Source organism: Nuphar pumila, chromosome 6 (assembly GCF_984573655.1).
Source record: "Nuphar pumila chromosome 6, dmNupPumi1.hap1.1, whole genome shotgun sequence".
In the NCBI taxonomy this organism is placed as follows: Eukaryota; Viridiplantae; Streptophyta; class Magnoliopsida; order Nymphaeales; family Nymphaeaceae; genus Nuphar; species Nuphar pumila.
In genome coordinates this window covers 32,418,035-32,439,474 of record NC_143254.1, presented here as the reverse complement: position 1 = coordinate 32,439,474, position 21,440 = coordinate 32,418,035, and the positions used below count along the sequence as shown (strand labels likewise).

General features: G+C 41.5%; 1 protein-coding gene across 1 annotated transcript; it reads right to left on the bottom strand.

Moving 5' to 3' along the window:
• Positions 1-17,157: 17,157 nt before the first annotated feature.
• On the bottom strand, positions 17,158-17,517 carry LOC149834562 (uncharacterized). Its single transcript, XM_090009392.1, has one exon. It carries the CDS (start codon positions 17,515-17,517, stop codon positions 17,158-17,160), a length of 360 nt encoding a protein of 119 aa, XP_089865518.1.
• Between the last annotated feature and the right edge of the window lie 3,923 nt (positions 17,518-21,440).

Sequence of the window (21,440 nt, the reverse complement as noted above, 5' to 3'; positions counted from 1 at the left end):
GTGCCTCGATTTGTCTGCTTTGGTATTTCAGTCGACTAGATCGATGGGTGAGGTGAAGGTTGTTTCAGCCTTAAAGATCTCCAAGTACCACAAGTAAGGTTGACCGGTATGTTAGTATTTCTTGAAACACAAACTATGACAGGATGAAGCTAAATGATAAAATCACATTAGTTCAGATGGAAAATCAGAAACAGGGCATCTACTGCAATACTTGATGCATACCTACATCGGACGTGGATTAGACATGCATTCCTTTGATGTACTTGGGAAGGGTCTTTTGTAGTTGTACTTTCTCTTTTTTGGATGTGATCTCTCATCACTCCTTGCACTGATGGCCACTTTTACATGTTATATTCTTCCTATTTGCAATAAAACATTTTCACTCTTTCAAGAAAAAAAGAGTATTGTGTATTTTTTTATTCAAAATCCGAACCGTTTTAGCGTCCCTAGGTTTTTTGTATTGATTTATGATATTATTTCAATTTTGAAGTTGTATTTTCTGGTTGGGGCCTACCTACTGCTTTGCCAATTAAAACAAAACTGCCTCCCTGGGGCCCACATGTTTACATTCAGCAGGTGGGGTCTCTTTCTTTTCACACACACACACACACATATGGACATGGTGAACACATCCATGACCATGAGGTCTGATTTGGTCGAAACAACCTCCCTTTGTGAGCTCTAATCAGAGGGTTCCTTATATACCCCACAGGGTAGCAAATAGTATCCTTATTATTTATATTAGGTACATGGTGCCTTGGGGTGGGCATCGGGCCAGTTCGACCCTCTAATGGACTGGGCTGAAATGGCCCTGCCCGTCAATGGCGGGCCGACCCATTTGGAAAAAACCCTGGCCCACGGCCCGCCCGTTAGCCCATGAGCCTAATCGAACCAGGCCAGGCCTATGATATAATATGTAATAGATATTATATTAGTTAATATATAATGTATATTATTTAGTTAATATATTATATTATATATTATGTTATACCTATAATGTAATATTATGTTATATATAATAAGGGGCCGGTGTGGGCCCGCGGTAGGCCAGGCCGGCCAGCACGGGCTGCCCGGCCCAGTGCCCACCTCTAATGGTGGCCATTCATAGAAGGTTACGTAATTTATAAAGTTTTGGGTGTCGTTCATCTTGAGGGGCCTCCAAGATTATTTGGACGTTGTAGTATTAATTAGGAACTAATCCAAATCCACATGAATGCGACCAATTAACCTGCAAAGCAGGTTATATGTTCCCCCCCCCGAACAGGGCCGGTACTGAGATCTCATGTTCGGGGGTTCCAAATAGCGCCACGTATAAGATCCAGACCGACATGGATCCCGATGACTGTCCGCATCATACTGCATCGTAATTTGGTGCCGCAACAAAGACTTAAGTACCATTTACCGCCATTCGCTTCATCTTCCTCGAACAGACATAAATGCCCTCCTTCTAGAAAACTGAACCGTCGGTTCGTGAAAAGGACAAAACTGCCCTCCATCGTTATCGCGCCAAAACGTTCCGCAGAGTTTGCGTATGTAGCAAGCGTTATGTTGTAGGATTCAAATAGTTCAAAACAATCCATTCTCGCTCTAAGCACTCTACCGGAGATTCTTTGCTTTCATCTGGAGTCGTCGAAGCATCCTTTCCCTTTGTTCCAGAGCATCTGTTTCCGTCTTACGCGCAACCGCAACATAATAACCACCTTCTGTTGCGTATTAGTTGTTACCACTGCTTACTCTACAGTTGGAATATCCAAATTCCCATCGTTTCGGTGAGTTTCGTGTAAGGTTTCTTTCTTCAATTTGAAGATTGCTTCTTATACAACGATTTGTTTCTTATGAACCCAAATATTCTGACGATTTCTAATCATGATGATCGTGTAATGTGTTGTGCAGGTTAGCAATGTCTGCGCCTCATCAGATTAGAGATACCCCGTCGTTCTATGGGTTGTCTATTAGAGAAGTGATCTGCCAGTCCCATCTATCTAAGGTTTTTGAAAGATACCAAAATATACTTAAGATTGAGAACGATGCAAACAGGGAAAAAGCCTTGGAATCGTATTATGCGGAGGATTATCCATCAGATATCGAGGCTGCGGACCAAAGGAAGAACTTTGAATTACGAAAGATGCAGAACAAGGATGACAAATTGAAGGCAAAGGCAAGAAATATTGATGAGAATATAAATAGAAGGCGGAGGATTAACGCACGGGAAAGGGAAAAAAGGAAGAAGAATGTGGAGGAGTTTCAAAGTTATGTTAGCTATTTAGTGGATGAAACTGCGGCATAATGTAAGAGGAGAGACTTGGAGCGCAGTGCAATGTTTAACAAGGCATGGCTACTGAAGAAGGAGGAGGAGAGGCGAAGGCAAATGAATAAGGAGGAGGAAGAGAAGGAACAAAATATTCCTCAGTGTGAGGAAGAAAAGGAAAGGCGAATGAGGGAGAAGGAGTTTGAGGAAGCTAAGGAAATGCAAAGGCAGGAGAAGGAGAATGAGGAAAAGAAGGAAAGACAACGGAAGGAGAAGAAGGAGGAAGAAAAAAAGGAAAGAGAAAGAGAAAGGAAGAAGCAGGAGGAAGAATTCCAGGAAAGAAGGAAACAAGAACTGGAAGAGAAAGAAAGGAAGCGGAAGGAGAAGGAGGATGAAGAAAAGGAAAGGGAAAGGAAGAAGCAGGAGAAGGAATTGCAGGAAAGGTTAAGGAAGAAGCAGGAGGAAGAGGCGAAAAGGGAGAGAGAAAGGAAGCAGAAGGATGAGGAGAAAAAGCAGAGAGAAAGGAAGGAGAAGGAGGCGAAAAAGGAGAGAGAAAGGATGCAGGAGGAGAAAAGGGAGAGAGAAAGGAAGCAGAGGAGGGAAGAGGAGAAAAGGGAGAGAGAAAGGAAGGAGAAGGAGGAGGAGAATAGGGAGAGAGAAAGGAAGCAGAAGGAGGAGGAGAAAAGGGAAAGAGAAAGGAAGCAAAGGAAGGAAGAAGAGAAAAGGGAGAGAGAAAGGAAGGAGAAGAAGGAGGAGGAGAATATGGAGAGAGAAAGGAAGCAGAAGAAGGAGGAGGAGAAAAGGGAGAGAGAAAGGAAGGAGAAGGAGGATGAGAAAAGGAAGAATAGAGAAAGGATGGAGAAGGAGGGCGGGAAAAGGAAGGCGAGAGAAAGGCATGCGATGGTGGAGCCAGTAAAGATGGAGATTGAAAGGCAATTGGAGGTAGTGGACCCACCAGAAAGTCCCAGGTTGGATGGAAAACAGGAGAAAATAACGACCAAGGTAAATATATCCGTTCTGTCTGTGAAGATTTAATAACATGTTTAGCGATTTTGGTGTAGCGATTACTGTGTTAGGTATTAATATGTATAGTGATTACTGTGATAGTCTGTCTGCAACCAATATTATTTATAGTGGTTAGTAAAATAGTATTTATAAGTACAAATGGAACTAAATTACAATTGGTAGGAATAATATGTTATTTTGTGTTACAGGGAGTTCACAGGAGAAGTAGAGCACTAATTGAAAAGTTCGGAGGTCGGTGTCAATAGCCTGTAGTTCTGTTGTGGTATGGTCAGCTGAGTGCATATCAGAAGGACCGATTACGAAATATGCACTTCGGTGGCCTTTTTGACCAACAATATTTTGAAACTTGCTGGAATACCATGACCCACCTAGTAAATAAATGGAATGATAAGACAAACACATTCCAGTTTGATTCTTTTGAGATCACCATGACTCTAGAAGATGTGGCGAGGATCACTGGCCTTAAGTGTGATGGCAGTGCTGTCCTGTTACGGCATTCAAACTATAACGCAAGGGAGAAATGCACGGCCCTGTTAGGAATGTTGATGGACGAATGGAGTCAATGTATTTCTGGTGGAATAAATTCCACATCAATGAAGGTCTCAATTTTTCGTAATAAATGGGAAGGCCACTTCGCTACTTGTGCATTTGAAATAGCTGACCAAAGTTGCGCGGCTTCCTTCTATATTTTTTTGGTCTTACATTATTTTCCGATTGTTCTGGTTCGAGAATAAGTTCCATGTGGCTGCAGTACCTGGCAGACTTAGACGAAGTCGACAACTATGCCTGGGGTGCCGCTATGCTCGCACACTTGTACAGCCAACTCCACCGTGCGAGTAATGGTACGAAAACAGTTGGTGGATTTTGGCCATTTGTTTAGGTATTTGTTGATTACATATTTAGTAATTGTAGAAAAATCTCATTGCAGGTTGTGGTGTTACTAATAATATTGTTTTTGTTAGGCCTGGGCGTTGGAACACATTATCCCATTGCGTCCACGTTGTGGTCCTCCGATTTGTGGTTTTCCAAAGATCGGTCGCTGGGCTAGAATAAACGTCGCAGTTTATAATGCTAAGTCCATTTTAGATGGGCTGCAAATAAATGAGGTAAACGTCTTAAAATTGTTTACAATCGCGTCAGCATTTACCATTGAGTATTATAAATCGTTGTAATGTTCAACATTCTTAAGTATCCATCGTTGCAGGATTGTCTTCCGTAGTACATATCGTTGTTGCCATATCATGCGTAAATAAATTTTAATATATTTGTCATTCGTTATTAAAAAGAATTACCAATGTACAGGTTTTGTGGAGACCTTATGGAGATGGGGAGGACGATGATGAAGACGTTGTTGCGGAGGCTGCTAGATTGTCTGACCGCGATTTATGGCTATTCTGCAATTTTGAAGCCGAGTTGCAGCAATGTAGTCGAGTTCTCCTACAATCTGGCTTGGGGCAGTCTATCCCAAATAAGCCTTTGGAAGTGAGAAGGAAGATGAATAGTGGTGGGGGCAGGAACGTGAATTGGCCCGATCGCTACAGGGACGAATTATTAAATTGGAACTCAGGTGGTTTCCCTGCCGTATCGTATGATCATGAAGGACGACAATTTGACCCCTTCTATTTCGAAAGGTATTGGGAACCAATGCGGCGAAATCTGAAGATTGAAAAAATTGTGAACCCATGCCTCCCAACTGCCCCTTCTCATGTTGCAGCCCAGCCTCTACAACCAAAACGTCGTCTCTCTCCGGTTACTATGACTAGTCTCTCAGTAACAAAGCGCGAGGAAGAGCGAACACTTGCTCTAAAAGAGAACATTGTCTCTGCCGCAAGGTTCGAAGTTATGGAGAGGGAGAATAAGAAATTAAGGGCAGAAGTAAGCACTATGGGGATTCAATTGAACTCAGTGGTAGAGATGATGACCAGTTTTCTTAATAAAGGTCTCGCAACGAAGATGCCACGCAGGATAGACAGTCCACAAATAAAAATTGAGAGACAAGTCTATGATATTTCATCTGATTCGTCAAGTGCCTCGGAATAAATCCTAGATTTTCATTTTATCATGTTAGGTTTTTGTTGTAATTGTATAATGAGTTGTAGTAACGTGACATTCTTTTATTGTTTAATTCTTTATTATTACATCTTTTCGTATGTAGATCTTGGTAATAAATGAACTTGAATCGAAAATAGATGTTTGTTCAGAAATCGTGGCATTGCCTAACATCTCGGGCATCGCTAAGATACATCGATTTCTGTTTAGAAATCGCTGTATCTGTCACCGCCTCGAAAAAATATCGCAAAAAGGATTGGCGATGTAAGCCGTGAACAATAATTTAACAAGTTCTGACGGCGTAAATGATAACAGTCAATAGCGATAAGAAAAGGTTGATGCTCCAAAATCTGTACGATACGGTTCCCGGCCAGCAATTGTTCATCTGGCAAGGACTCCTTCAATTCAAACCACGATAATGAACGTTTGTTGTTAAAAAACAACTGAGGAAAGTATGTTGCATGAATATATCGATGTATCCATATACGATAATCAATAGAATAATCGTGAAAGATTATTCATACCTGGAAAACGGGTTTGTTCGGGTCGTGTCAATCTCCCACTGAAAGATTGATATAATGCGACCGACAAACGATGACTTTTTAATTATTTAAAAGTGAATCATTTAATTTGCGGGGTGTTTCCGAAAAAGTCAGGCATGTGAAACGACGTATTTTTAAATATTTAAAACGCAATGCGCGGCTTCTGGAAAGATGTATTTTTAAATACTTCGAACACAATCATTTAATTTGGCGGCGGTTATCGAAAAAGGGCGGCATGCGAAATGACGTATTTTTTTATTTAAAATGCAATCATTTAATTAGCGGACTGTTTTCGAAAAAAGGCGGCACATTAAAGGACTTTACCTTTGTATTTGACTGAGAACGGTGTTTCCGTATCTGCGTTGCAAAGTTGCCATATCTCCGTCCAGACATGGAGCCGAAGAAGGGGACAATCGGAGCAGTACGACCAGCCATGGCGGCCAAGAAGAGGACGATGGGAGCAATACGACCCGACACGGCGCCAAAGACGATGGGAGCACTACGACCGGGCACGGGGGCAACAGAGAGGACGATGGGAGCAAAACGACCAGGCATGACGACAAAGGAGTGGACGATGGGAGAAAAACGACCAGACATAGAGCAAACGGAGAGGACGATGGGAGCGAAACGACCAGGCACGACACCAACAGAGAGGACGATGGGAGCAAAACGGCCACGCACGGTGCCGAAGAAGAAGACAACCACATCCACAGTACTAGCATTAGCGCTTAAGACGTATATTTTTTGAAACGCCTGAGCGGTTTAGTCAACATTTGTCTTTTCATGTCGTATTTGGACTAGTGTTGTTTAGTGTAGACAATAATTTCAATGTGGAATCCTGAATACCATGGTCATGGTGTACTCAGTTCAACATCCACCGGCAAGGGTGGGCGGCAACGCCCTGACGAGTTCGAGCAGATGCAAGATGAATTTGAAGTTGGGAACACGATCAGTAATTTTGTAAGTATTTAAGCACTATCAATTTGCAGTTGGGAACACTATCAGTAATTTTGTAGTAATGTTGGGAACACTATCGTTCCGATTTGTATGTTTTGAAGTTCGTAAATTTGTGCAACCAGACAATGTGTGATTTTGTCAATTACATCCAGAGCAACCCAACGAGCAATACAGTACGCATCATCAGCCCTTATTTCATGGTATGGCTGTTCCGCTGTTGTTTTGTTTGTTTTTATGACGTACTCATGTTTCTTGGTGGTTAAATCTTACTATTTCGTGCAACAGATGTACGTCCGGCGAAAGCCATACAACATTGGATTCAAAGATGCACTACCTTGTTGGAACAACGATGATGAGTGCCTAGACATTTCGAAATTTGGAAAGGTAATTGAACAAACCTCTTCTCCAAGGTTTAGTCGTAACATCCCCATCACGATATGTCTCTGGAATGAGAAATTATTTTTTCGATTCGCAGATTTTACTTCCTATACTCTGGCAAAATCCCGATCATTGGGTCCTATACGAGATGAATTTTCTGGAAAAACAACTATGATGCTACAACTCATTGGACTGCCACAGTGGCGTAGAACGCGACACTATGTATTTGGTAAGATTGTGGCCATAGGTGAATTGTAGCTATTCGAGGTGGACCGGAGTGTAATATATTATCCCTTTATCACAGGCGGGATTCCTTAACGAGGTTATGGGTGTCGACATTGCCGAGTGGATGTTGCTTTTTGCTGACGATGCTCCTTTACAAAGTAATGGGGTCGATTGTGGCATATTCGTAATGAAGCATATTGAAGCAATATACAAAGGAATAGAAGTTGCTTTCCACGCTGTATGAGCTTTGTATTCGATGTTATTGTTTATTTCTGTTATATATTCGTTTCACATTACATGTTTTGTTGCAGGATATTATGCCGGAAATACGCGACGAAATATGCGAACAATTGATTGAGTTTAAAAAGAAACGAGCTCCGCCATCACCGTTCTTGCCCTCCTCCTCGACAGCAACCCAGTCGGTGCAGTCGCGCTGAGGATGACCAGCAGAAGCTTCAACACGTCGTCTTCCTCTCCCTAGCGAGGAGGTCTCAGCGGAGCCACCATTCTGGTGACAGGTGTTCATCTCGTTCCGGTGACGGGTGTTCTACGAAAAGTAAATTGTAATCAGAAATAGTTTTGTGTTATATACGCATAACCAATGCTGGTAGAAGTTGTTCTTCAGTAATGAAAAATACTGTACGGCGAAAGATATTTCTAAAAATCGCATTCAGTGAACTTATCAATAAGAAAGGTTTGTTCTCAGAAATCGTTGTATTGTTGAACCTACGGTAATGTACGCCTAAGGCGATTTCTTGGGACGCGTGTGTACATACTTGTGGATTTATTTGAGATCGAAAAATTCGGTCCAATCACATTGATTAATATTGGGAATAGCCCCCACATTGTTCAATTTCATTAATTCCGGTGACGGGTGTTCTATGAAAAGTAAATTGTAATCAGAAATAGGTTTGTGTCGTATACGCATAACCAATGCTGGTAGAAGTTGTTCTTCAGTAATGAAAAATACTATACGGCGAAAGATATTTCTAAAAATCGCATTCAGTGAACTTATCAATAAGAAAGGTTTGTTCTCAAAAATCGCTGTATTGCTGAACCTACGGTAATGTACGCCTAAGGCAATTTCTTGGGACGCGTGTGGACATACTTGTGGATTTATTTGAGATCGAAAAATTCGGTCCAATCACATTGATTAATATTGGGAATAGCCCCCACATTGTTCAATTTCATTAATGCGGAGTGCATTTTTACTGAAGATTTGCTTTTGGTTTAATGAAACTGACGCATATACTTGAAAACTGACGAAGGGTGATAGGACGTTTCATTAATATTTGAATGACACAACACACACTTCCACTTTGCTTCGCGAATAAGGAACCGACAAATCGATAATTCCTGCATATAAGCGGCTTCGACGCAGTTGTCATATCCATTTATACTTTTTTCACATGTCTGCAAGATCATAATTGAAGGAAACATCATTTAAAATTCAAGAAATTTTCAAATTCTTTCACAAGTTTTCATGGTGGTAGCATTGTAGTTGACGGTAGACCACTAAGCGTATCGCTTTATACTATTCGTAAAATACGAAAACTACATTAATGACTCTTATTCACCACTTTTTTCATATGCCAGCAATAAAGTGATGTTTAAGCATACAACATTTCATAGCGATGTTGAATATTATCATTTCGAACATTAGAAGTCTTTGTTCATTAAAATACATCGCTTTATCACTCAGCGACTGTCAACCACGGGGGTTGAGCGCACATCTTTTATCAATTACAACCCTTTTAGATGCTCGCGAGGCCTCCGTCAGTTTCTCCTCCGCAATTAGATAGGACGTCAATTTTTTGCAGAGTTCTTCGCGGAATCCGGGTATATCAACCTGCAAAAACAGATTGTAAAGTAGAAGCAATAAACATGCACTTAATCCCCAATAACAGAGGCGAAGAAATGGCATACAATGTCGAAACAGGGTTCTGCACCATTGTATATTGCTTCAATGTACTTCATTACAAATACCCCGCAATCAACGCCATTATCTTGTAAAGGAGCATGGTATGTCGTGCGATAGATCCACTCGCTAGCATCGACTCCCAAAATGGCTTTGAGGAATCTGATCTGAGAATAATGCGACCGACAGTAAATTCATGACCCCAGTACACGACTTGTTCCTCACATAGATATTGAAACTTACGAGATGGGAAATGTCTAGCCGTAAACCACTGTCAACTTCCAACGAATTGTAACACCATAGTTGTTTTTCGTGTAAATCCATCACGTATAAGACCCAATGCTTTTCAGATTGCTAGAGTGTAGGAATCAATATCTGCAAATACATCGAAAAAATGATGTTAGCACTTGTTATGCTGTAATATTGCACTCTAGGTTTGTTTGCTTACCTTTTCACTTGACAAAAGGTCTCTGCAGTGATTACCTTTAACCCAATAAGGTATGCCGTCTTGAAATCTACTAGAGTATGGCAATCGGCGTAAGATAGTCTGCAAACCGAAACATTGCTAACACCAACGATAACATACGAATCAATTGGACTAAATCAGTAACGAAAAGCAACATAAAATAAAACCGATATACCATAAAATATGGGCTTACGACGCTTACAGTCTGGCTTGGTGCGTTGCTTTTAATATAACTGACGAAATCAGATATAGTTTGTTTGCAGCAAATATGTTGTTGTTAACGCACGTACACATGACTTACGTATATAGACAACTGCTACTAGTTTCATACTAACAAAATTACTGATCATGTTGTATTGTGCGAATTCACTGTGCATTCAGTTGATGTCCTCTAGGAGTGATTGACTAAGTTTTCGCCCAACTTCGTCGGTGGATGTTCGACTGAAATGAATGCGGACATTGCAACAAACGATATTGAAATTATATTATACAGTACACAAAAAACAAATCGCAAAAAACAGCATGAAACAGACGGATTTTGCTGAACATGTAGACGATGTGTAGACAATATACCCATGATTCGCCATTGTTGGTCGTGTAGCTGTCTTCGTCTGCGTCACCGACCACAACTTTGTATGTTGGAGGACAGGTCTTCAGGTTTATGAAGGAACCGTCGGTTTGATTGTTGTTGTTTCATGAAGTAGAAGACAAACACAGCTTCCAGTACTCGTGCAACTATTTATTACCTAAAAGATGTACTGCTCAACCAACATGATCAATGAATACTGTACGACAAATCAAACATTTATTGTTATCCATTATAACTGAGTAATTCGACTTCATATTCGCTGCATAGCGAGTTGTGGTTATCGCGGGAAAGCGATTTGTGCAGCAATACTCGGCCTTTGTAAAGCGTATTAGTCAACGCCGATTTGCGGTGTTAAACGATACTAGTATAAATTGATAATGAACGTTTGTTGATAATAACCCCACAGATCTAAAAAAAACCCACGGATTGAACTACATAGCGATTATGAGAAATTCTGGAGTACCACTCACACTTGCACTTCCACTGTTAAAGCGAACAAAGTTCCCCCTGTACCAGATGAAGAGGTTGACTTACCTCTTAAGAAATGAAGTGAGGAAGAGAAAAGACACATTCAGTAGCCTTTTATTTATAATATATGGATACAACTTTTCACAGGATAACAATAATGATTTCAAAAGGCAATTGGAGGTGTCACAGGAATCTCGTGTGGGCTATTAATTTAGTTGTCATGCCTCTTTGCATGCCCCGATCTCCACAATGCCAGATTTGTTTTTGAGTTTATAGTAATTTGTCACTGACGACTTGCGGTCCGTGGTTGGATTTGCTTAAATCGATAGATAGCGATTTTTTGCTTCTGCAGGAAGTCGATTGATGACATCACTGTATGGCGATTTGTGGTTATCGTTGATTAGCGATATGTGGCATCGCAGCATAGCAATTTGAGGGTATTGTTCGACTGGCGATCTAAGCACGATGAGAAAGGTTGTTCAAGTAAGTTTTTTTGGGGCATTGACCAAGGTTACGCTTCATTTTATGATCCAAGTAGGCTTTCAACCGCGCAGGTGATAGCATACTTAGATCATAAAATGAAGCGCAACCTTGCTCATTGGCCAAAAAAAGCTTACTTGAACAACCTTTGTCATCCCGCTTTGATTGACATTCGAACAATACACTCAAATCACTACGCTGCGATGCCACATATCGCTAATCAACGATAATCACAAATCACCATACAGTGATGTCATCAATCGACTTCCTGCAGAAGCAAAAAATCGCTATCTATCGATTTAAGCAAATTCAACCACGGACTGCAAGTCGTCGGTGACAAATGACTATAAACTCAAAAACAAATCCGGCATTGTGGAGATCGGGGCATGCAAAGAGGCATGACAACTAAATTAATAGCCCACACGAGATTCCTGTATCCCATACCTATCTATCGAATGCATCAGAGCCTATCATGAAAGAGAAAATATTAGACACTGAATTAAGTTTCACAAGAAATGCATACCTCCTCGCAACATTGATTACATACCAAAAGACTTGTAAAACTGTAGCGATCGTTGCCGGAAATCTGGTCGGGAGGAATGTAGGTTTGAACGTTTGGTGGTACTTCTGCATGGTATTGCTGCATGATGGACATTACGCGAGTTAGCTATTTGACAAGCTTCACGCAATGGGAAGCAATATAATGTTTTACATACCTGTTCATTACAAGGGCCTTGTTGTTTTTTATTACAGGTAGGTTGTTTCTTAATCCTCTTCTTGCCAACAAATTCTACTGCACCCTTTGCCCTCCGACGACTGCGATCAGAGGCAGGTTTTCTTTTGATACCCTTCGCTTCATGAATATGTCCATCATAATCAACAACGTTCACTACTGACTTGTTGAAGATAATGTTTACGCTTCGGTGCAACTTCTCAGGAGTGTCAAGCGAAACATGATTTTGACCTACGCTTTTCGATCCCATTATCTTCGGCTGGTATTCATTCGCTGCAACAGACTTAATGTGAATTAACTCCACGTTTTCAAGTAACTCCGTTGCAGCTTTTCTCACACATGCATAGCCTTCTTCACTTCTCGATGCCAAATCAACAACATGCATGAATGACCTACACAGTTGTTGGTAACGTGAGGCTATGTGGCACTTCTCGTCAACACCAGATTTACTCGCATTGTCCATAACGAGCATTTCAATCTTCGTGCGTCTGGTCCATCTTCGCATTACGTAAGACTCAAGTATTTCTTGTATCTTCTCTTGATTGAGTGCCTTTAATGCATGACAACATAGAATGCCTTTGAATTCATATATTTTGCACAAACATTCTACCTTTCCGTTGTCAACATTGTACGTGACATGTGCTTGTTGCCTTTCCTGATGCTTTCCGCCCTGACAAAAAATATGATATTTGTGCATATTCTCGGTTTGCACGAGTCCTTCTATTTTGCAATTCATGACATGCAACACCTCTTTCTTGATCCATTCAAATACAGTTAGTGTATACAGAGCTGCAGGTCGCATCAATATTTTCATGCCAAAAGTTTGAGGTCGTGTATTGAAGCATTTCACGTCTTGTTCAAGCTCATTCTGTCTTAGATCGTCTACAAATAATTCATATTGTTCCATGAAACTAAACATTGTTAAACATGAATACAGAGTTTTCTTCAGGGTGGCATGCATAGATTCAGCTCTTTGTGTTCTTATCATACCTGCACAAAAGTATTGTCTTCCATATGCCAATGTCCACTTCTCTTTTTCTGCATATAAATTTTGTAACCACAGACAGTCAGTAAGGTCGTATGTCTTAATCATTTTGTCCCAATCTGACTTAAAAGTGACCTCGTCTACGCTATGAAGTACACACCTTGTAAACGTTTTGTCAAACCCTGTATTCTGATTAAATATGTGTCCTATGTTCTTTGCTGCATTTTGAAAGATATGCCACAAACATAGGCGATGATGTTCATCCGGCCACACATGAAGCACTGCAGCCGCAATTGCGTGATCACCATCTGTAAGTACAGTTTCTGGATGCTTCCCGTTCATTGCCTGTGTAAATACTCTGAACAACCACTCAAAGCTTTCCTTGGTCTGGTCATACACAAAAGCACCGCCTAATATACAACTCTGTGCGTGATGGTTCACTCCCACAAACTGCGCAAATGGCCATTGTTCGGTATTAATCTTTACTGTAGTATCAAACACAAGCACATCATTGAAGCATTCATAATCTACTCTAGACTTTGAATCTGCCCAAAACATATTCACAGCATATCCATCTTCGTCCACTTGCATTGCACTAAAGAAACCATGATCATTGTTTGATTTATTCTGTAAGTAGCGAACCAAACAACATATTTTTCCGTTCTTCACGTTATCTGTCCTCTTCCTTCTCAAGTGGTTTCTTAGATCCAAAGGTGTGAATGACACATTTTCGCGACCACCATCTATGCGGGTAAACAAATTGTGTGTCTTCCTTGGTGCAATGTCGGCGCTATCGGCTATTTCAGCCATTGCAGCATGCGCTACAGTTACTTTACGATGTGACCTTAGCATAGAAGTCATAAATGATGCAGATAAATCATGATTATGATCACTGATTAAAGTACGCACGACAAATTTCCCATTCAGATGTCTTCTCAAAACCAATCTCGCCTGACATCCACATCTTGATTCTGGCATGCTCCTTGTTGGATTTCCCATTGATTTCTTCCAACCTTGCTTGGAACAGACATATGTCTTTCTAACCAAGACACCCTGTGCATTTTTTGACCAAGAAAACCTTCTCACACTGAAGCCAACTTTTAAGGCATAATCATTGTAAAATTTATATGCATCTTTCTCGTTATTAAACTGCATTCCTTCTACAGGAACATAGTCACGTGTAATTCCATGTACATTCCCAGTTCCTACGGTATTATTAAATGTACTGACATCAAAATCTACCTCATTATTGAATTGCATTTCTTCTCCTGGAACATTCAAGTCAAGTGTACTTCCGTGTACATTCCCGGGGCCTACACTTTTATTATGTGCACTGTCATCAAAATCTACCTCATTATTGAATTGCATTTCTTCTCCTGGAACATTCAAGTCAAGTGTACTTTCGTGTACATTCCCGGGGCCTACACTTTTATTATGTACACTGTCATGGTAGTCTACCTCATCATTGAATTGCATTTCTTCCCCTGAAACATTCAAGTCAAGAGTGGGTCTAATGCCTGCAGCCTTCTTTTCATGTGCATTGTTAGTGCAGATGTTCAATTCTTCAGTTGCGTCATAAGTATAGATATTCAATTCTCTAGATCTTTCGATTGATTCAGCTATATCGTCTTTATTATAACCTGATGATAAGCTCAACAATGTTTTAAGCAATATATCAATTTGTGTTTGCAGCAAAATAGCAAACAAATCGATATTAACTAACAAAACGTCAGTCTGTTACTAATACAATGGTTTGAGATACAATGCATACGATGAATGAATGTAGGATACCTGATGGGGTAGAGGCCCTTCCTAGCATCTGCAAACAAGCATTCTTGTCAATAGGTCCCAGCGTCTTACAAATATCGATAAGTTTCTAACCTTCGTAAGAACAAGATCTACCTGCAATAACCAAAAAATGCCTTAATGGCACACAAGACGACATGCCTTCTTCATCGATCGCATGATGAGATGAAAAGCTACTCACGCTGCCTTAATGGCACTGGTTGGAATGTTTGTGCATCATTGCTTTCTTCGATAATGCCTAACAACAACGACAAATACAATAAGACAGTGGAATGTTTTGTAAGCAATATATCAATTTGCGTTAGCAAGCGGCATAGGTTTATTACGATTTAATCAGGATGCATATAACAACGGATACCACTAGGGTTAAGCAAGTCAAAGCAACGATTTAATGCATGATAGTATCAAAGCAAGTGCAGTTTGATGTTTGCTTATACTGAGCATCGACTTATCACTTACCATGCCAATAAAATACACATGTCGTACATGTGTGTTGACAATAACGCTCTCATAATATCCATGAGGCTCTAAAGCGAGTTCAGTAGAAGTCGCTGAGAGAACAGCGATATGCATGCAAAAATCGCCCCGCCATGCGTGTAACGATGTGTTTCTGCATCCACATGTTTTCAAAGTCTGTGTACAAATATCTTACAAATACATATTACATGAAATATAATATCTTACAAAACGATATGTATGTATAGCGATTTGTAAGATATTGAAAATCGACACGGCAGTTCAGCATAATAACTTACAACATGACGATACAAAACCATACTATCTAAAAGGTCGATAAATATACCGCACAATAAATTACAAATCGATAAGGAAGAACTTGAGCATAATAGCAAACAAATCGATATTAACTAACAAAAATGTATCTCACAAAAACGGGAGTCTGTTACTAATTACAAATCGATAAGGATGAATGAATGTAGGATACCTGATGGGGTAGAGGCCCTTCCTAGCATCTGCAAACAAGCATTCTTGTCAATAGGTACCAGTGTCTTACAAATATCGATAAGTTTCCAACCTTCGTAAGAACAATTTCTACTTGCAATAACCAAACAATGCCTTAATGACACACAAGACGACATGCCTTCTTCATCGATCGCATGATGAGATAAAAAGCTACTCACGCTGCCTTAATGGCACTGGAAGGAATGTTTATGAATCATTGCTTTCTACCATGATGCCTAACGACAACAAAAATGAAGAGAAGACACTGGAAGGAATGTTTTGTAACGCAAGGCAGGCACGAGAAGGCGACAGTGTGTTGTACAACAGGATAAAAAACAAGGCGGAAAGCTCGACTGGAGACGAAGGAAAAGTTTTGGTTGATAATGGGAGCAACTATTACAGCAAATGGCGCAGGAGTTTAATGAATAGGGAACGTCTCCACTTTAAATGGTTAACATCGAACTTTCTGGATGGAGGACTTTTTTGTCTTTTTATCGACCCGTCGTTTCACAACTTTTGAATGGAGGATATTTTTGTCATTTCCTCGAACCGTCATTTCAGGGCAAGAAAAGCAAGTAAGGGTGATTAAGTCTTTGCAACAACACCAGAGTCCGATGCAAAGTTATGTCAACATACACGGGAATACGAGCCCCATGTGCATGAATACGTGGCACTCATTCGACCCCCCGAACACAGACGTGGGATTCAGTGAATCATCGGGGGCGAACATACACCACCCTCTCATTAACCTGACAACTTTATTTCACAGTGCAGCTTTCAGCTGTTTAACAATCATCAGCTTCACCAATGAAAGTCGACTGACATGGTTAGTGATCGGACCTGAGTATTTTACAAAGTAGTTGGGCCACACAAAACACAGAAAATCGCTATGTGTGCATAGATTTCCTGTCCTTTTGTGTGTGGCCCAGGTACTTAATTTGTAACGTAGTACTCCGGCTGGATCACTGGATCCTCTCCACATACAATGAGGGGCAATTCTACATGATGATTCTTTTTCTTTTGCTTTTAAGAAATTAGCAATAAGTTGATTAGAATCATGATACATGGGCGTCCAGTGGTTCCAAAGGCAAGGGTGTTTGGATGACCACACACTAACAATCTCTAGATGGCATTGTGCTTGGTGTAGAGAGAGGCTCATTTAATCAGAAAATGAATCATTTATTGCAGAATCATAACAACAGGAAAACAACACCATAGGCATCGCGCCTTCAAGGGACATAGAATTCAATTACATGAACTTTCTTTCCAAGTCTGACAAATGCCTTATTCCGCATCAACGTAAAATCTTAGATGCCAAACTCTTTGTCTAGAGGGGCACAAAGTAACCAAAGTTGAGGACAGGAGGCTGGCCAGGAGCTGACAGATCTTGCAGGACTTCGCTCTTGTAGAATTTCACCTGATGGGAAACAAGAACCTCGATGATCAAACGGTAGGTGTAGTGTTGAGTTCCGCGATCCAATACTTGTCCGTCCACCACTCCCAAGAACTTGAGGTAGCCGTGGTTCTGTTCGTTATACCTTTTCACTGCGAATGCACCCACACCTTGAACGTGGTGGTCCTCAACATTTGGGATGTGAACCCAACCGGAGTGAGAAGACGGATAAGCTGCGGCTACAAGGGCTGTTGCTGCAGCTATAACAAAAAGCAAAGGAAGGAAGCGTGACATGGTTGTGAGGAGCTCTTTTGAAGATGCAAGTTAATGGGAAGAGAGGGAAAAACTCTTGTGAAGGCCAATGGATGATTGGCATGAATTGCTCAAGATGATATTTATAGGCAAAATGAGTGTGGATAAAACTGCGAACTAGGATAAAGTGAACGAGCAAGAAACCTGTGGCCGGGGCTGCAAGTTTTTGAGTTGACCATGGACAATTATCACCAACTCTGCCTTTTTAAACGAAAAACAAGGCTGCCCAGCATGAATCCAAAAACTATATACTATAAAGAGCCTCCATGGTCCACCTTTTCATCATAAACGTGTTGCCTTATCCACTAGAGGAAATGTTGAATAGGGGTAAGGTGACAGTCAACCTCTAATACGTCTCCAAATAATTGTAAAACCCATTGAGTTTGAAGATGAAAATTTCTGTCAGCCCACCAACTCAAAGATGCTTGGTGATAACCTGCTTCGCTGTGAGAGGGCACATTTATCTCAATTTTTAACATTGATTCTGACGCGCGCGCGCGCGCGCGAGAGAGAGAGAGATCCAGGCAGTTACCTAACCTCTAATAGATTTACACACTTTGACTGCTGTGGATAAGGCTACACGTTTACAATGAAAAGTTGGTGCATGGAAGCTCCTTTTGGCATTGCTATAGGACTCACTCAGGCACGCCAACCTGCTTTTCTTATGAAAAAAACATGGTTGGTGAGAGTTATGGATAGTCAACTCAAAAACTTGTGAACTATTAAGATATATATATTTGGCACTAATGAAGATAGTGAACTATTAATTAAGATAGAAATCATAGATGCATGCTAGATTAACTCAAGCTGACCAGAGATAAGTTTAGCATGGTTTGTTTATTAAGGATCAGACAATGGTTGTCTTTTCAATGTAAAAATTTCATTTTTTGGGTTGTGAAATTTTGGTACATTGTGAGCCGTTGATTTTTTAAGCCCTTGAAAACTTGATTACATGTTATAATCACATGATTCAAAGCTGATTTGTACTAAATAAACGTTCTAGATTACATCCATAAGGTCTCTCTCTCTCTCTCTCTCTATATATATATATATATATATATATATATATATATATATATATAGAGAGAGAGAGAGAGAGAGAGCCCAACAGTTGTTACCTAACCTCAATCATTAACTCACACAATTTTTTATTTTACATTTTACAATGAAAAGGTTGTGAATGGAGGTTCCTTTTAATATAGTTATAGGCTCACTCCGACTAGGGATGGCAGTGGGGCGGGGCGGGGGACAAGGTTTCCACCCCCGCCCCGCCTCAAAATTTTATCCTCCACCCCCGCCTCGCCTCCGCGGCGGGGATGGATTTTATCCTCCACCCCCGCCTTCATCCCCGTTTCATGTCCTCCACCCCCTCCCCGTCCCCGTCCCCGTCCCCGCCCCGTTTCTGCCTTCATCCCCGTTTCATGTCCTCCACCATGATCGACGCAGTCTGCGCCCGGTATGCCTCCTCGAAGGCGGAGTTGAACCGCCTGAAAGCCCGCCTCGCGCTTTCGGCATTGATCACCACCGGCATCTCCGCCATGGCCGCCACGCCATGCACTCGTAGTTAGCGACGTACTGCCGAAGCTTCTTGGTGTGCATTCGCACCCAAGCGTCGCCGAGGACGAGTCGGAGATCGGCGATGGCCCTGCGACGGCCCGGCTACAATGATAATGCGGATGGGGAAGGGGAAGAGGCGACGGCCCGGCTCGGCGGCTCTAGGGTTAGGAAATTAGGGAAGGGAGTTAGGGTTAGTAAACAGTAAAAATATAAAGGGTTGGGGGCGGGGATGGGGCGGGGCCGGAACGGGGATGGGCCGGGGCCGGGGCGGGGATGGGCCGGGGCGGGGCCGAGGCGGGGATGGGGCGGGGCGGGGCAACGTGCCAGTCCATCCCCGCCTCCACCCCCGGACGGGGATGGATTTTAACCTTCGTCCCCGCCTCCATCCCCGTTTCATACCCTTCATCCCCGGTCCAAACGGGGCGGAGCCCCGCTTTCCCCCGGTCCACTGCCATCCCTAACTCCGACAGGCCAGTCTTATTTTTCCTTGTTCAGAAAAAACAGCGTTCAGCTCAAAAACATGCAGCTGCCAAAAGTTTCCTGCTTGCCCACTCCATCCAGCACACAATTTTGGGTATACATGTCGATCCAGTTTACGATCCTTTTGCCTATAAATATAATGTTGAGCAATGCATGCCAATCATCCCATCCACCTAGTGCTTCATAAGAGCTTCTCCCTCCCTTTCTACTAATTTGCTTCTTCAAAAAAGTTTCTTGCAATCATGGCACGCTTCTTTCCTTTGCTTTTTGTCATAGCTGCAGCAACAGCCCTTGTAGCCGCTGCTTATCCTTCTTCTCACTCTTCTTGGGTTCATATCTCAAATGTTGAGAAGGACCACCACGTTCAAGATGTTGGTGCATTTGCCGTGAAAAGGTATAACGATCAGAACCACGGCTACCTCAAATTCTTGCGAGTGGTGGACGGACAAGTACTGGATCGCGGAACTCAACACTACACCTACCGTTTGATCATCAAGGTTTTTGTTTCCCATCAGGTGAAATTCTACAAGAGCGAAGTCCTGCAAGATCTGTCAGCACCTGGCCAGTCTCCTGTCCTCAACTTTGGTTACTTTGTGCCCCTTTAGACCGAAAGATTGGCATCTATCTAAGATCTTACACAAGCTCTTTAAATAAGTGATGTGATGTATTATGCATACCAGATTGAAGTGATTATCTAATAAGACAGCTGCCAGCTAGAAAGAATGTTCATGTACTTGAATTCTATATGCCATGAAGGAGATGTCATGTTCTATAGATATGTTGTTCCCTGATGTTATGATTCAGCAATTTTAATTGATATGTTTGTCATAAGATGGGCCTCTCTACGTTAAGCACAATGCCATCCAGAGCTGTTTTTTTTTTGGAAAGAAATGAATTGATGAAGTAAATGATTGGAAGAATTAGTACAATGCACTAGTGATGAGTTATCACTCAATGTATGCAGGAAAATAGGGGAAGATCGGCCATCCAGAGCTTGTTAGCCAAATGCTGAATGAATTTATTGCCTCATACTATAAGTTACCTTCAATTGAGGATCAGATGCAATCATACTGCACACTAAGAGTGTGCTGCTGCACTTGCGAGTCCACCATCTTGCTGTTGGACCCCACCGCTAACAGGCTGAATCCTAAGATGGTGGGCTCTCAGGTGCAGTAGCATGCTTGTGTGCAATGTGATTGCACCTGATCCTCACTTGTTACCTCCTAAGCCTGCTGCACGATTTAAATAAATGACTCGTCACACACACACACACACACACACACACACACACACACACATATATATATATATATATATATGTGTGTGTGTGTGTGTGTGTGTTTTAAATGCACAAGCAGGTGCCGGAAGATGATACCCCCCCCCCCCCCTCTTTTTCCCTTTTTGATAAGCAAGCTAGGGGGTAAGCCTCGGGGGATTCGAGCCTAAGACCCCTCGGTGTGATAACACAACCTAACCATCCAACTATCTCATAAAGGTAGAATCTCTGTTTACAAAAACTTCCTTGTCCTTGTCACGGCCATATATCTCTAGGATTAGATTTACAGGATGACCAAAAGTGTGCTTTTCTGGTTTTTGCTTGTTAAAAGCTTAAAAAAAAAAGAAACCAACCATTTTCAGTTATGCACTAGCTAAAAATGCCTAAAACTGTCTATATCCAATAGTACCATTCCAGCCATTTTCTATCAAAAGAATAGCAAGAAAAAATAGGTTTTAAAAAAAGCAAAACAGAGAAAGTTTCAACCAGTGAATATTGGGAAAATGGTCAATCATAACACGTGCACATGCATACACATACACATACACATATACACACATATGATGTTTACCTATTTTCTGGCCACCTATTA